Below are 18251 nucleotides of genomic sequence, written 5' to 3'. Positions count from 1 at the left end.
CTGGTCTGATCTAGCAGGCTTGTTCTTATGTTCTTATAGAATGCAATATGATAAATCACAGATTAAGACAGTATTTTAAAATGTCTAACGAATATGCATAACTGTATTCACTGTGGGCTGCTTGATGTAATCTGTGAGCACCAGGTAGTCATCTGTGGCAGTGTGTAGGCCACTACTAGACTAGCATCTTTGCTGGGAACACATGGAGGCATCCAGTCACCTCTAGGTAGAAGCTTTGCATGTGCTTACAGTGAGTTACATACTTGAGGCAGCCCTTTTTCAGGAAATGAAGACCATACATCCTACCAAAGGAGACCATACATTCTACCAAAAACAACAGGAAAAGGGGATAAGCCATTCCTAAGTGCAGGGAATAAAAAGTTTATTTTGAAGAATTATTTTAATTGCAATACATTAGTTTTTCCTTGTGTTTATGGGGTGTTTTGCCTTTTTTGTTCTGCTCATAAGTTAGTGCAATCCTGGTTGTTTATCTGGCTGTACAAGCTCCAGGTTAATCACAGAAGGACCTGCAGCCATTTGAAATGAGAAATAAATACAAGAATTGTAACCGTTAGAAACATCCTGGTGGGGAGAATGCACCATAGCTGGTTATTATACACACATTTTCTATCTGTCTGTCTGTCTAGAGAAAGAGAATATAAAGACAAGGTCAAATGAAGAATGCAACCACAAATTTTGAATTGTAGAAGCAATTCAGCTTCTTATTGCCAGTCAAATTCTCTTATTTAAAAATGAAAAATTACCCAGAAAGATGTAAACACAGTATACTTCACTAAAATATATGTTATTCAAAAGAGTTATGATTAGGCACAGGAAAAGAGCTGTGGTTAGGCATAGGAAATATTGTCAGAAAGTTCATTCTGTTTGTGTAAATTTAAATATTTTGTAGAATTCCAACCCCCTACTCCATTGGTAAAGGCCACTTTATAAAGGACATTGAGACATTGAAGTCACTTTTATGTGGGAAAGGGTCCCCCCCCCTTTTTAAGTGTCACCAGTCTATATTTTGTTAGATGATAACTTACATGTGTGATGTATTAGTTTCTAAGTTGGTTTCATGTCAGAAACTGTAGTGTAGGAAATGTCCTAATACAAAGAAGTGATTTCAACAATTTAAGATATTTATACAATGAACAAGGTGATCTACAGTACAATGATAGCTGAATTAAATGAATTTCTGATTTCAAAATATTTAGATATTCAATAAAACCAGAATACATATAATAACGACATCTTGCTTTAGTATCAATGCAATTTGTATAGTTACTATTTTTAGACTTTTATATCAGCAAAATAAATATCTTGGGATTTTCCTAATAACAAAAATCTAGTAGTTATTTAGCCAAATAAGTTTGAGAAAAAGAGGACTTTTCAGCAGCACAGGGAGGCAAAATACCAAAAACTTTCCCTGCAAGTCAAAAAGTCCTCCATTGGTCTCACTGCCCTCACAGCACCCGAAAAGGTGGTGTGGATCCATGTCCCAGGCTGCCCTATGCCCAGAGGCAAAGTCAATGTGGAAACCGACTAAGGTTAACTCCACCCTGGCCACACCTCCCCACTAAGATGACAGGGCTGACACTGGCATGGGGAAGCTGATGTGGCACTCTGCGCTGCACCCAGCAGAAGGCAAATTCCCTGCGCTGGGGTAAATGCCCTGGAGAGGGCATTGCAACAGGCGTAGGACCATGCCACCTCCAGATGGTGACCCCCCCCCCCAGATTGGACTGACAGGGTGATATTAAGTGGAGTTATACCGTTCTACACCAGCATGGTTGTCAGCATGGTGGTTAAGAGCAGGTGGACTCTAATCTAGAGAACCAGGTTTGATTCCCCACTCCTCCATATGAGTGGCAGATTCTCATCTGGTGAACTGGATTCCCTGCTCCTACACATGAAACCTGCTCAGAGACTTTGGGCTAATCACAGTTCTTCAGAACTCTCTCAGACCCACCTACCTCACAAGGTGACTGTTGTGGAGAGAGGAAGGGATGGAGTTTGTAAGCCGCTTTGAGATTCCTTATGGTTGAGAAAAGCAGGATATACATCCAAACTCTTTCTTCTGCAAACCTAATTTTTTTTTGCTATCTAGCTATTTATTCTAATAAATCATCAAAGCAAAACTGAAAAAGCTGTGTAATGTTCATACTGCGGAGTAAAATGAACACATAAACCCATACAAATTATATATAGCAACGATGCTCAGAAATGTGAAATCTTATGCCCTTCAGGTCTGTTTGAATCTTCTCCTCAGGGAAAGTAGAAGAGGACATTCAACCAAATGAACAGATTTCATTTTGAAAGAAACCATATAAATAATGCTGTGAGTTATAAAACCATATATAAAACTTGAACTTTTGCACAGAGACATATCTGTCCAAGTTCAACAGGTTTCAAAAGGCAACTGGAGCATAACCGTGAGCAAGACCTGAAGTCAAATACTGGAATTATAGAGGTTCCAAGCAATCATCGGTTGACAGAATGTGCAATAATAAGTACTCAATTTTTTTCCTTTTTAATACTAAATGCAAGTAAAAGTCAGCACTAGGCATTAATTGTTATAAAATATATATGCACATTTCCACTATTTACATTCACTCACAAATGCATTCAGCAATCTAATTTTTATTTCCTGTTTATCAACATCCAATACATCTAAAGTGTACAAAGAACTCATACAGAGTTGCTAGCAAAGTTCTCAGGATTCTCAGAGTTGAGAAAACAGTTCATATTCCAACAAAACTCTTTCAACCGAAACACTCTTTCTCTATTAAACAGTAGAATCAATGATACAGATTAGATGCCTCCTGGTTTCCAAGGCTGATGAGATTGATATCCTTTTGCCTGAATACTCTGTGGTCTCTTCACTCTGGAGGAAATGATGAGTTTTGTGCCATTTTACTACTTATATTACTTTTCGTATACACATTCAAGTAACTGAACAACCACCTCATGCATTAAAGCACATTGTACAATGGTTCTCAATGACTTTGATTCAATATATTTAACAAAATACCAGAATATAAAAGCTAAGTAGAGAATCTTTGGGGGTGGGGGGATGGGTTAGAAGTCTTTCAAGTTAACTAAAATAAATAGTTTCATTGTCTATTTTATGCTAAGTTTTTCTCTTCCTCATTTTGTACCTGTTCTTTTGTTTCCTTTTCTTATTCCATTTCATACTTTCGCTAGGTGTAACAACATGTCATCGTTTCATCACAAGGCCAGACGGGTTGGATTCTCCAAGTTAGATTTAAGGCTCTCCAGAAATTTTGAAGCAAGTTCATCATCCACCATTCGGCCATCACTTGACAGAGTCACTGTCATGAGCTGGTGTTGCTGAAGTTTCTCATTCCCTTCGTCATCCACCACAATCCCAAGTTCCATTCGAGTTCGTCCCACAGCTAAGATACAAGCTTGAGGAGGGTTTATAACAGCAATGAAGCTGCTAATGCCAAACATGCCAAGATTTGAAATGCTGGAGTGCAGAGAAGGGAGAAAGGCATTGAAGGGTAAGTATAAATATGGGATTTCTACAAAACAGCCATCAGTGTCAGCAACATTATCATTTCCATCCAATAAAGCTGATATTCTGGTTCTGCGGGACTCTCATTAGCTCTAAAATGTTCTGAATTGTCTCATTACAATCAAGAATGTTTCTTCTAGTTATAAGTTTTTTTAAGAAAAGAAGAACTGCTGTGTTCTTAAGCTCTGTTTTCCAATTAAGACATGTATCTTAAGTATCTTAACCAGTTATCCATAATAATGCCTGAATTCAATGAAACCAATCCTGCGCAGATAAAACTCATACACAATGCCAGAGATGTTAGGTTTCCATCATAATGGGACTGCAGTTATTGGTGAACAGTACACAGATTTATAACAGACAACTGTTTATCTTGCAGGTAGTTACTCTTGCTTATAAATATGTCACTCAGGTATATGCATCACGGCCAGAGTTTTTGCGAAGAGACAAGGTTGCGAAGAGACAAGGTTAGTGAGTTCCATATTCCCAGCTTTTTGCCAGCTATTCACACAGAAAAAACATGTGTGATACAATGCACTATTGCGATCAATGCATAGTCTCTGACAAGCCCATCTCCCAGGAACCAGGAAGTTTGGTATGCAGAAGGATACTAGCCTGGCAGACCATCACAAGCACCAAGAACAAAATGAAATTTTCCACAACAATTACTCAACATTTCACAGAAAAGAAAAAAAGAGGGTATATTTTATTTTTATTATTTTTATTTTTATTATTATTGTAGATTTCACAGCTGCTAGATCTTTAGCTGGTTGTTGGCCTTCACTACAATTTTAGCCTCACCCAAAGGCCTAGGAAGTTGTAATGTATCAGCGTAGTATTTGTGCAGATCCCAGCAGGGCTGCCTTCTAAATTTGACAGATGTTAATGTTGTCAATTCGAAGATGTTTCAAGTGCTGCCCTAGTGTTTTTGGGATGGCGCCCAGCGTGCCAATTACCACTGGGACGACCTCAGCTGGTTTGTGCCATAGACACTGAAGCTCGATTTTCAAATCATGGTATCTAGTGACCTTCTCATGTTCTTTTTCAATGACCTTGCTGTCACAGGGAACTGATTATTATTATTATTATTATTATTATTATTATTATTATTATTATTATTATTATTATTATATGCACATAACAAAACAGCACAAGTGTCTGGAATTCGTCTCTGAATATCAAGTCCTTCCCAAGGACTTAGGATATTAGAGGTATTTGCGTAGAATGTGTGCAGTTCCTAGAAATGCTGCTTTCTGGAGCATGTAGACTGATATTCTGTCCAAGTTAAGTTTTTTCAAATTCTTTTCAAGATTACTTGGGATTCCTCCTAGAGTACCGACTACTATTGGGATTACTGTTGCTCTTTTTCGCCACAATCAATCGACTTCAATTTGTAGGCCCTTGTATTTCGTGATCTTTTCCAGGTTTTTGTCCTCTTCTTCTTTTTTTTCTACTACTGCTACTACTAAAGATTTTCTACTCTGCTTTTCATAAAGACCTCTAGACAGCTCACAGTAAAATCAGAATACAACATAACTAATAAATACCTCATAAATACAAAAATAAAACACCATAAAATATAACATGATATTGGGATGTATTATGTATGCTCCAAACAACAGCCACTCCTTTCCTTTCACAGTCACTCATACAACCCAACTAGGACCACTGTCCAGTAGTAAATAAATTTTGCGATGTGAAGAATGATTCTGTCAAATTCAATCAATTCTAGAATGATTAGATTGATTTTAATAAAACTCTTAAAACATAAACATGAATAATCTTTGGCTGGGATACAAGGTTTTCTCTGATATCAGGAATGTCAAATTTCTGACCTCGTCAGTTAGAGGGCTGACAGGCTATATAATTCGGATTTTGAGTGATGTCTGGATAGCCCTGTAATTTAGTGGTTAATGTGTTGCTTTAGAACAGGCAAAGACACTTTTAATTTCCGTGTGTCTGTTTTAAAATGCTTCCCGGGGCTGGGGGTGGCAGTTGTTAATACATTGTTACATAGATAAAAGGGCTTATAAGGAATTCAAGACTGATTTCCAGATCCTGAATTTCCCCAAGAATTCTATGTTGCTCTCCTTCATATTCAACCATTTTAATGACTTAAGACTCATGAAGTTCTTATTGTTGGATTTGTACTCCATCTACCTCATTTAGCTAATACTGGAATAGAAAGATGCCCAGAGGCAATTGTCCTGTAACATAACTAACATACTTACTACAAAAATCCCTGGGAAAAGACTGGATGATCTCAAGCATATTTGGACCCAAACTTGCAGAAAGACTATGAACTGAGTGTGGGGGGACGGAAAGAGTTCCAAAAATACAAATAGCAACTTAAATGTTATCAAGTTCTGAATGTTATCTACGTCATTTTAATGGCTGTCCAGTGTCCTTCTCGTTTCCATCTTAAAGCTTTTTTCAAGTTTTTCCACTAAAAACACCTCACTTCTCTTTTAGTTTTAGTTAATCAGAACCAATTTTAGTTAATCAGATAAACATCCAAGAAGCCTGGGAAAGTGACAAAAAATTGGACAGCCTGTTTGAAACCTCAGAGGGTAGCAAGTTGGATTCAGAGGAAGTCTGCCTCTCCAAAGGCAGTGGAAAGCAAAGCCCTTTCCATGACAAAGATCACAGAAACCCTGCATAAGTCTGCATGCAACATAACCATACAAGAAGCTTAAGATAATCAGAATTCAATTGGTCTATTTGCTCTAGAGTCGTTAATTGTACAAGCCCATCTCACTCAGCAAATGGGTGGCAGGAGGTAAATTTTACAAGAAAGACTTAAAATACCTGAAAGATCCTCCTTGGTATTCTTCTGGTAGCAATTTTCCATCTCTTGCTTTCTTTGCTAGAGCCTAAATAAAACCCAATATATATAAATATATATAAGAATGATTTTTAGCAATGTGGAAGAAAAAGTATTTGTAAAATTAAGATGCTTTTAAGTATCTTTTGCTCATACAAGTATTTCCGTCACACAGCTGTCTTAAATCTTTATGAAGGAATTCAGCCAGCTGTTGCAATTTCTGACAGAAGAACTCCAAGTTGTGTCTTCCAGGAAAAGACTTACATTCCCACAATGGAGATTTGATCGATCTGGATCTTCCATGGCAATTTCTCGGTTAGCTCAGCTCTCAAAATCTGCCTACTGTAAATTACCTCAGGTAACATTTTGCCTTATGGACAGCTTGTTTTATATTAAATAGTTAGCCATGCCAGTAGCAAGACTCCAACAGAGAATATGTTGAGAATGTTTTCTCTGCAAATATTGCTTGATTCTGGAGGATGTATGAAAAACATGTATCCAGCATGCCCCATCAATCGTCTTGGTCTTTCAGTGTTTCAGAAACAAATGTATAGAGATCACCTTCATACTCACTATCAGTGAAAAACAATATATTTCAACAATTCTATTTATTACTAAATCAATTATGTCATTGCCAGGAAATGTGATCCAATATCAACCATATGAGAATGAGTTTCAACAAGAACCTGTGGGTTGGAGGTTCCATGGACTGCAGTTATGATGAGAAGGGAAGGGGTATAATTGCCCTTCCTACCTTCTGTCACTGGAGCTCTACTGAAGGCAGGAGGAGGATGGAGTGATTTCTTGTTTCTTTCCTCAGCCCACAGACTTGGATAATGATCTGGGAAAGCCACGTTCAATTTCCCACTAGTGCCACGGAGGCTTGCTGGGTGACCTTGGACCAGTCACACACTCTCAAGCCCTGACCCTGGCTAGTGCTTGGATGGGAGACCTCCAAGAAATACCAGGGTTGTGATGTGGAGGCAGACAATGGCAAACCACCCCTGGAACATTTGTTGCCCTGAAAACCTTACAGGGTCGTCATAAGTCAGCTGTGACTTGATGGCAAAAAGTGCAACTTTAGAAACAGCTCTGACAGAAATACTTTTGCTAACAGATGGATGTCCCAATAGTATTTAGATGGGATTGGAACTAAGCTAGAGATCACAAGCTCTTAAATCACCCATTGTCTTTATGGAAAGAGACTGGCCTAGTAGATATTTGGAAATTATGGCATTTTACTACACATGCCCATAAGCATCCTTCTATCAAGCTCACCTCCTTGTACATTTTAAAGAGTTATGACAGCTAGGTTGTTAATTTTACAGTCTCCTGCTAGTATTAAAAAATCTGCAATACTTTCATTTCAGATTACGCTCCACTTCACTTCTGAAGAGACGCTTCCAATAAAATGACAAGACTCCTCACAGGTTAAAATTATGCAAACTGCTCTGGTATACTGTACAGAGCAGCATATTGTTTATTTTAGGAAAAAAGGAAAGGAAAACCATTTGCTTTTGCAACAGAAACATACTAATAGAAAGACTATATGAAGCAGAATTTCACAACAAAGCAAGCTACATTCAACCCAGTTCTTCAAAATACAGATCTTATAGAAATTCAATAATTCAGAAAGAAAAAGCTGCTTTCAGTGTTCAAACAGGGACTTAGATGTGCATCCATTCCCCTTAAGCACATAGGGGCTATTCCAGTCTTCTTTTAGTAGACTTTTAAAATTATACAGAATTCACAATGATTTATAATTCAATCTAGATATCAGTTCATATAAAAAGCAATGATTCTACGCTTGTTAATTTCTGAACCTGAAATCTCTCAGAGTGGTCATGGTCATTCTGAAAATAATAAAAAGTCTAATTTTAATTCATTATATACAAGTCATTGCTTTGTCATTTTCTACTCCTTAATTCTAGGTCCCAAAGCTTTTGCTAGGCTTTTAATGCCAAGTGTCCTTATAGCTTTCCAAGGTTTTGCCACATATGCTCCTGTTGCTGCTAACAAATACTGAGGAAAATCAAGATGGTCTCTTATCCTAAGAAGGTAGCTTGTAGATTTTCTGGCAGAATGTGTGCCACAATGCTGTCAATTGCTTCTTTATGCAACACCATTTGAAAGCAATTCCATTTTATTACAGTCTCAGACTGCCAGAGGCGTAGCTGGGCCAAAGTGTTTTTTCCGCCACACTACCCCCCGTAGCACCCCCCCCCCCGCACGACACATACACACACACACCACTCCCTTCCCACACTTACCTATGTTCCTTTTCTTTTTGTAGTACTTTTTGAGGCTGAAAAATGTGGCCTATTTACAGTTTAAGGAGAAAGCTGCCTGACGAACTATACTTCCAAGGAGACCTTGTGAGCCCCAAAGTCTCCTGGGAACTGTAGTTTCTCAGGCAGTTTTTCCCCTGAACTGTAACTAGGCCGCTTTTTTCAGCCTCAAAAAGTACTACAAAAAGAAAAGGAACGTAGGTAAGTGGGGGAAGGGGGTTGGTGTGTGTGTGTGTGCTGCGGGGGGCACCGGGGGGGCGGGGGGGTTGCGGGGAAAGGGAGAGGGGCCAGGGGGCGATTTTGCACCCCCAGGCGTGCGCCCAGTGCACGATGCACCCCCTTGCCCCTCCGCCCCTGCAGACCGCAACGTTCCCAACATCCAGTCCAACTATGTATGATTTACTTAAGTCTTCAAAGGGTATGGTACTACCTGGAAATAATTTCAAACAATATGACCTTGTAAGTTATGGGTGATTCAATTTCCCTGATGTGCGCTGGGAGACAAACTTTGATAATCCTCAGTCATGTAACTTCCTGGCTTGCTTGGCTGACAGCTTCCTTTTTTAAATGGTGGAGTAATCTATAAGGGCTTTCCTAATCCTTTTTAGCTAGACATGCTGGGAACTGAACTTAGGACCTTCTGCATGAAAAGTAGATGTTCCCTCATCTTTGATAATCTCTCTTCCTCTACCTTTTCCAAGTATTTAGTTTTCAAACATTGGGGTATTCCTTAATTGACTATTTTGATGTCCCATTCAAATATTTTTTAAATAAATAACATTGGGAAAATGACAAACTTATTGTTACTGTCTGCCAAATAATTAATTTGTAGTCAATAAAGTGATTATTATACTTAATAGATTATTGGAAAATTATATCTAATTACTTATAGTCTATTTAATTTAGAAAAGTTGCCCACATTTCTGTTGCACTCCTGTGAACAACAGACTTCTGATAAATGATTTGTTTAATAGTTTAAACACACCTAGAAAATTGCATCTAGAGACAACAATGAATATATTATTTCTGTTCAACCTGCTCACATTGCTCCACGAATAATCCATTCTGATGGTTACTAGAGCATGAATGACTCTAATCATCCTGGTCCAAAAAAAAAGAAGGCTCTCCCGGTCCAGGAAAAAGCAGAGCTGACACACCAGCTGGAGGTGTTGATGGACCCTCCCGGTAGTTGCTGCCACTTGGGCTTCCAGGGACAGAGCCCCATTCAGAAGGATTCCAAGATCCCACATTCGGTTCTTTTGGGGTAGAACTACCCTTTTCAGCATTGGGTGTCCCTCAATTCCCTGAACTCAGAAGCTTGACACACAGAGCGCCTCCATCTTATTGGGATTCAGTTTCAATGTATTCATCTTCATCCAGTCCATGACAGCTGCCAGGCAGTGGTCCAGCAGTTGGGCCACCTCACCTTTTGCTGCTAGACCCGAGAGGAACAGCTGGGTGTCCTCTGCATATTGATGACAACCAACACAATATCCTCTCATGGTCTCTCCCAAAACATAGGAGACTGGGGAATTCCACAAGAGAGGTCCCAGGGTCACAAGAACCTGCCCCCTCCACTTTCTTGAGCCTACCACTGAGGTAGGACAAGAACCACTGCATTAAAGTGGACCCCAGCCTCAATTCTTGAAGCTGTTCTAGAAGGATACCACGGACAACGGTATCAAAAGCTGCTGAAAGATCCAGGAGTATCAACAGAGACAGCTTACCTCTGTCCCCTTCCTTGAGGAGCTAATCCATCAGGGTGACAAATGCATTCTTTCTTGCCTGAACCCCCACTGAAATGAATCTAGAAAATCAATTTCATCCAAGTGTATCTGCAGTTGTGTCGCCACCAGCTGCTCTGACACCTTACCCAGAAAGGGAATATTGGCTATTTGGATCCATGTACAGCCTCTTCAGAAGAAGATCTCAAAGCCCTTCACCAACAGACCACCACCCCTTTACTCAGTTGTGAACACCAGGTCAAGAGTATGTCCTGCTTCATGTGCAGAGCCAGAAACACGTTGAGACAGCCCCATAGTTGTCATGGAAGCCATGAGGTCCTGCATTGCTCCACACAAGACGTCTTCAGTGTAGACATTGAAGTCCTCCAACCCAAGAAAGCTGGAGGTCTCCAAATCGTCTCTGAGGGCGCCTTGATCAACACAGACAAGGATGCTGTTGGGCAGCAGTATGAGTGGTAAACCAACAGCACCTATTCTTCCTCTCTGGCCCAAGACAAGGAACACACTTTCATCATCTAGAACAGCATCGAAGGGGCATCTAGTCACAACAATCGATGCCTCCTTGTTTATAGAGACACAGGTCACAAATGTAACCTGCCCATGTTTTACCATCTGTGGCAAGTGATACTGCAGGCACCTCCAAGCTAGACTACTGCAACTTGTTCTATGCAGAGCTGCCCTTGAGGCTGCTCTGAAAACTTCAGTTGGTTCAGAATGCACCAGCCTGGGTCCTTACAGGGACTCCATTGTGAGCACACATTCAGCCAGCGCTTTGTTAATTGCATTGGCTCCAGGTGGAGCTCAGAATCAGGTTCAAGGTTCAGGTACTAACCTTCAAAGTCCTAAACAGTTTGAGACCTTCATATCTGCAGGACTGCTGCTCCCTAAAGGTTCCCCACTTGGCAAACAACAACTTACTGGTGATCACTGGACTGAAAGTTGTCTGGCTGTCCTTGACCAGGGCCAAGCCTTTTCAGCTCTGACCTCAGCTTAGTAGAACTCTCTTCAAGTGAGACACAGGCCCGGCAAGACTTGGCACAATATAATAGGGCCTGTAAGATGAAGCTGTTCCGCTAGCTCATGGTTGAGGATAGCAACAGTATCCATCTAGAGGCCTCCCCTCCTTCCCATTTCCTCTTTTTCCCTTTCTTTAACATTAGTGTGAATGTTGGTTTTTAAGGGGACATAGTTCAACTTTTAATTGTTGTTCCTTTAGTAGAGCTTATGGCTCTAAGATGCAGCTGACAATGTTTTATTGATTTTATTTTTGTCAACTGATGTTACAAGCCCCTATGAGCAGTCAACCCCCCCACAAATAAATAAACAAATAAACAAACAAATAAAAAAACTCTGAGACCTATTTCAGTTTTCACTAGTACTAGTAACAATTTCACAAGTCAAAAAGGATATGAACTTTTATAAGTAAGAGAACAATCCATACTGCCTAATAGTTGAATTGAAAAAATCCAAATTATTTTGTTCTCTTTTGTGTTATCTATAGAATAATGAAAATAATGGAGATAATGAAGATAATTGCTTGTATGAAACACTTTGTGAATATACCCCTTGAAGAAATTTGACTGGGGCCAAAACAAACACACTATTTCAGAGATCAAAATATTAAACTGGATTGTTCTGTCCAGTCATACCTAATCTACTAGCTGCAAAATAATATTTTATGGCGGGTAGATAAAATAACAAGCATAAACATTTCCATTAAAATCAGAATTTAATGACAGCCCATTAAACAATTTAAAAACAACTTGCCAATTACTATAATATCACAATTTTTAAATTGTGTATATTGATTAAAACAAAAGAAAGCAAGTAACTGACTCTCACAGTTAAAACTAATCATCTGGAAAGGATTTTAGCATGTCAAATATTCAGCAGTGCCTTCAATGACTGCAATGCTTTTAAAAAGGCAATGAACAAAATACACAAAGGAATGATGAGAAAAGCCAGTAGTTGCCAGAAAAATGGGTATTTTTCCCTTAGAGAATTAGTATTATCCTCTTTGTGATTTTGCTTAAAATGGCACTCAAAATTAATCTCTCTTTTACGAACTTTAAATAAATGTAGGGCAGAAACTAAATGTATCTGATGACTTTAATCTCAATTAAAATCCCTGAATGCTTGCCAGGAAACAAAATAAGATACAGTAATTCCTGTGGAATGGGACATAATCACAGATGTTTCATATCCAGCAGAGAACAGTTTGAAAGCATGCTAAAGGAATTGTGGTTTTTTTAAAATACTGAGTTAAAAATCGGTGTTGGTGCTGTTCAACTCATAAAGGTTATCAAGTGGTGACCTACCTTAGCAGAAGTAGCAATTTCCTGAACTCCCTTGGCTGCAGCATCTTTTATGATTGGTGTAATGAGACCTCGGTCTGTTGCTACAGCAATAGAGATGTCTACAGATTGCAGCTGCCGGGGGCCCTCTCCATCCCAGGTCACATTCACATCTGGCATTTGCTGGAAGAAGGAAACACAGTAAGACACAGCTGTTAAAAAAATAATGGTGGAACCATTTGCTCAGTATAAGAATTTATGGCCAGAAAGGGATTCACATTTGTGCAAAGATTCAGCTTAACACAAGGTTGAAAACAATGACAAAAATATTTGCCATGCACATCTTAGAATAGATTTATTTTCTTAGCTGGTATCTAGAATAGAATAGAATAGAATAGAATAGAATAGAATAGAATAGAATAGAATAGAATAGAATCTTTATTGGCCAAGTGTGATTGGACACACAAGGAATTTGTCTCCGGTGCATATGCTCTCAGTGTACATAAAAGAAAAATACATTTGTCAAGAATCATAAGGTACAGCACTTAATGATTGTCATATAGGTCTAGTAAGCAATCAGGAAACAATCAGTAGTAATGAAAACATAAAATGTAAAATCATAAAATAAAATAAAATAAAATGTCAGCACAGGCTATAGTCATACAGTCATAAGTGGGAGGAGATGGGTAATAGGAATGATGAAAAAAGTAGTGCAGTAATTATATAATAAGTATATAATAAATAGTTTAACATTATCGAGGGAATTATTTGTTTAACAGAGTGATGGCATTCAGGAAAAAACTGTTCGGGAAAAAACTAAGCTTGCCTACTTTGTCATAAAGCATGAATGTACATTGTAAAAATGGAAACTATACAGCTGGGGATAGCCAGAAGGATAGATAGACAGGTACAGTTGCTGACTTGTTGGTGAATTATTAACTGAATACACATTCCTTTCAGATATCAAGTCTCACTGTGGGATACCTAGGAACCAAGAATTATGACAGCCTACTCCAACCATTAGAATTTTATGGCCATATTTCGATTAGAGGAGAAAAATAATGCTGAATATTCATAGAATTATAGAGTTGGAAGAAACCCCAAGGGCCATCAAGTCCAACCCCCTGCAATGAAGGAACACATAATCAAAGCACTTCTGACAGATGGCCATCCTCAAAAAAAGGAGACTCTACCACAGTTCGAGGTAGTGCATTCCACTGTCGAACAGCCCTTACTGTCAGGAAGTTTTTCCAGATGTTTAGGTGGAATCTCTTTCCCTGCTCCTTGAACCCATTACTTCTGGTCCTAGTGTCTGGAGCAGCAGAAAACAAGCTTTCTCCTTCACCAACATGATATCCCTTCAAATATCTCAACATGGCTTTCATGTCACCTCTTAACCTTCTCTTCACCAAACTAAACATCCCCAGCTCCCTAAGTCTCTCCTTGTAGGACATGGATTCCAGACCTTTCACCATTTTGGTTGGCCTCCTCTGGACTCATTACAGCCTGTCAATATCCTTCTTGAATTGTGGTGCCCAGAACTGTACGCAATGTTCCAGGTGAGGTCTAACCAATGCAGAACAGAGAGGTACAATTACATCCCTTGATCTAGACATTATACTCCTATTGATACAGGCCAGAATTGCATTGGTTTTCTTAACTGCCGCATCACACTGCTGATAGTGCAACACGCGCGCGCACACACACACACGCCCCCTCGTAGCTTTGCCACTGCAGCTGCAATAAGGCTTAATGAACTCTAGGAGATCATGATCACTCCCACCTAAGCATCCTACCACTTCCTCTCCACTAATCAGGTCAGCATTATTGGTTAGGAGCAGATTAAAATAGCCATTCCCCTTGTTGTTCTTCCACTCTGGACCATGAAATTGTCTGAAAGGCAAGTGAGAAATTTGTTGGACCTGATTGTCTTGGAAGTTTGACTCCCAACAAATATCAGAATAACTGAAATCTCCCATTACTTGTACTTCTTCCCTTTCTGCAAGTTTGGTCATCTATTCCAAGAATGCATCATCCAACTCTTCAGACTGGTACAGGGGTCTATAACAGACCCCCACAATGAGATCAGTGTTGTTTCTTTTCCCCTTAATTTTTACCTAAGTGCTCTCAACCTAGCTTGCAGGATTTAAGTCATGGATCTGCTCACAGCTGTAATAATCTTTTAAGTATAATGCTACTACTCTTCCTTTCCTATTTGATCTGTTTCTCTGAAATAGGTTATACCCTTCAATTCTTATGTTCCAATCATGAGACTCATCCCACCAGGTTTCAGTGATACCTATAATATCATATTTGTTTTGCTGTGTTAAGAGTTCGAGTTCATCTTGTTTATTTCCCATGCTCTGTGCATTGGTCTAGAGACATCAAAGGCCATGGTGCACTTCCTCTGGCTCCTTCCTTTCTCTCCCCCTGTTGGTTTCATGACTTATTCACTCAGTTCTCTCTATAACCTTTGAACTATCATCACTATCACTTGATGAATTCCTGTCTGCTTGAATACTGTTTCTCTCCCCCACATAAAAAGGAAAAGGAACCCACAATATATCTGTAACAATTGTAACGATTAAGAGCTAATACCCATTACTTCAGATTTTTGAAGAATGTTGTGGTGACCCCCAACTCTAACATTTATCCATTTTACAGATGGAGAACACTGATGCAGAGTCTTAGGCAACCCCTGTGAAAGGGTTGTTTGACCCCCAAAGGGGTCCCGACCCACAGGTTGAGAACCACTGGTCTAGAGTATTGTGTGTGGCATCCCTAAAACACCCTACGTTACTGTTTGCTACTACAGAAGCAGCTGTAGGGTCTCTGAGGTAGCAGAAATGTATCAGTACCATGAGAATAGTGTGCACAAACCTTTCCACATTTTGCATAAAATGCAATGTTGCTCCTCTGTCACACAGACACAAAGGAACAACAAGAACAAAACACTCAGAAACATTTAAACATTGGTATTTCATGTTTTGAAAACTATAAATATGTTTAGTTCACAAAGGGATAATTTTGAAGAGGTTTCTGTTTATTTTCTGCAACATATGGGTGAGCTCTTCCAGGGATAAGGGTTGCAAAAATACCCACCCACAGGCCTTTTAAAATTTGTAAATGCACAAATAAAATAAATTGGTAGCCTTAAATTTTTTGATGAACTGAAAACTTTTTTCCTTTGTGTGTATTAAGCACCATCAAGCTGCATCAAACAAATGGCAACCCTATGAATTAATGACCTCCAAAATGTCCTATCATCAACAGGTCTCTAGTGTACAGCAGTTTTAGATACCAAAAGTCTTTCTGCACAGCAAATTGTAGTATTTGCTACAATCTGCCCACCTCACAAGGTTTATAAAAATGCAATCAAGTACTAATATTTTATACAACACAACAATTATAATCCTCTATAGATACAGCAACTGGAGTATATAGCCTTTTCAGAAATGTCTTCATTGTATTTTCACTGTATGTTTCATTGTTATAGTTGCATATTTGCGCACTGTAGCTGTATGATGATAGTATCTGGAAAAAATCATTCCCACAGAAAACTGGCATAGAATACCAGACAGAGAAAATACATACTGGTAAACCCAACCTCAACTAAATGAATGCCCTCTCTCTCTCTCTCTCTCTCTCTCTCTCTCTCTCTCTCCCTGCCTCCCCCCCTCCCTCCCCCCCTCCCTCCCTCCCTCCCTCCCTCTCTCTCTCTCTCCCTCCCTCCCTCCCTCCCTCCCTCTCTCTCTCTCTCTCTCCTCCCCCCCCCCCTCTCGTATTTGTAATTTCAATGAGGTAGACCTTATATACACAAATGGAGCACGCTTGTGGCAAAAATTTCAAACTCCAGCTCAGGCAGCGAGAAAGAATACAATTTTAATTTGCTAGCATTTACTGGCGCTGCCTTTGAAACTATCCCAGAAACTTCAACTTTGGTCCAAAATGTGGCAGTCATACTATTATCAGGTGTTAGTTACAGGGATCAGATCACTTATGTGCTGAAAAGATATGCACATATATATTTTTTGGCCATCAAGTTACATCAATACTCCATAGGGTTTTCAAGGCAAGAGACGTTCAGAGGTGGTTTGCCACTGCCTATCTCCAATCCAAATTCTAACCAGGGGAGACTTAGCTGAGATCTGAAGAGACCAGGCCAGCTTGGGCGATCCAGAGTAGGATGTGCACTGATTACCCACCTGCTCCTTGGCACAATTCAAAGTGCTGTTTCTTCCCTTTAAAGTCTTAAATGACTTGGTGCCAAGGTGGGTGAGGGAATGTCTCCTCCCGTACTATCCAGGCTGCCAGTCTTTCAAGCTGTGCTCTCTGAACCCCTTCCTTCAGATGTGAGACAGGTGGTGACCATAGAAAGGACACTTTTCATGGTAGAACCTTGTCTGCAGAACACCCTTCCCATTGAAGCTTACAACATGCCAGGTCTAAACATCTATTTTTTTAGTTAAAGGTAGTCCCCTGTGTAAGCACCAGGTAATTACTGACCTATGAGTGACATGACGTCACATCACAATGTTTATTAGGCAGACTGTTTACGAGTTGGTTTGCCATTGTCTTCCCTAGTCATCTACACTTTACCCCCAGCAAGTTGGGTACTCATTTTACTGACCTCAGCAAGATGGAAGGCTGAGTCATCCTGGAGCCAGATATTTGAACCTGACCTTCGTCAGAAGCAAACTCAGTTTGTGAGCTTTGACTACAGTACTGCACCTCACTACTCTGTGCTGTTGGGACTCCTAAACATACATTTTTACTCAGGCTTTTATGTAGGAATTTTTATCTTGCCAGCCTTTTTAATATTCTGCTTTTGTTTGTGGACACTTCCAGTGCTGTTCATATCCAGTGGTTTGATTTAGTGTGTGTGTGTGTGTGTGTGGGGGGGGGGGGTAATAGTGATGCTTTAATTGTTAGCCACCTCAAGCAGAATTCTGAAGAAGCAGTATAAGAAGAAGAGTTTGGATTTATACCCTACCTTCCTCTCCTGTAAGGAGACTCAAGGTGGCCTACAAGCTCCTTTCCTTTCCTCTCCGCACAACAGACACCTTGTGAGGTGGGTGAGGCTGAGAGAGCCCCTAGAGGACTGTGACTAGCCCACCTTCTATTGACCAACAGCCAAGAATTTCTTCATTATCATCCTGACGTTTTGTGCGTTCGCCTATGAATACATGAAGCTTATCTACTGAAGTTGAATACTTACTGGCATCAGACACTTGGTATCCTTCACATCTATATCATTAGTGGATCTATTTGAAAGTTAAACCTTTATTGCAGAGACTTGATATCTTAGCATTGTCTTTGGGACCCCCTGTAGTTGTATTATTAATTGCTTTGTTGGTGTTATCTATAATATGTACACTTTATTGTTGATTAAGAGTTGTAGGTCTGTTATATGAATGTCTGAGTTATTGTCATTAAAAATAGAGATTTTAACTTCGCATTAGAGCCAGACAGATTCTTTTTCCTTTGTAAACTAGCCTGCGGTCACCCAGCAGAAATGTAGGAGTGTGGAAACACATCTGGTTCACCAGATAAGTTCTT

The 18251-nt window shown here is 39.6% G+C and overlaps 1 protein-coding gene across 1 annotated transcript in view; it reads right to left on the bottom strand.

Moving 5' to 3' along the window:
• Positions 1–2514: 2514 nt before the first annotated feature.
• PDHX (pyruvate dehydrogenase complex component X) overlaps positions 2515–18251 on the bottom strand; it is a 55940-nt gene continuing 40203 nt past the window's right edge. Inside the window, exons 8-10 of the mRNA XM_048484590.1 lie at positions 12717–12875; positions 6350–6414; positions 2515–3493 (exon numbers count right to left, since the gene is read on the bottom strand). Coding sequence (XP_048340547.1) covers positions 3232–3493; positions 6350–6414; positions 12717–12875 — 486 coding nt within the window. The 3' untranslated portion in view covers positions 2515–3231. The remainder of the gene's footprint in view (positions 3494–6349; positions 6415–12716; positions 12876–18251) is intronic.

The sequence above is a fragment of the Sphaerodactylus townsendi genome, linkage group LG02 (assembly GCF_021028975.2).
Source record: "Sphaerodactylus townsendi isolate TG3544 linkage group LG02, MPM_Stown_v2.3, whole genome shotgun sequence".
In the NCBI taxonomy this organism is placed as follows: domain Eukaryota; kingdom Metazoa; phylum Chordata; class Lepidosauria; order Squamata; family Sphaerodactylidae; genus Sphaerodactylus; species Sphaerodactylus townsendi.
This window is presented reverse-complemented; position numbering and strand designations above follow the sequence as displayed.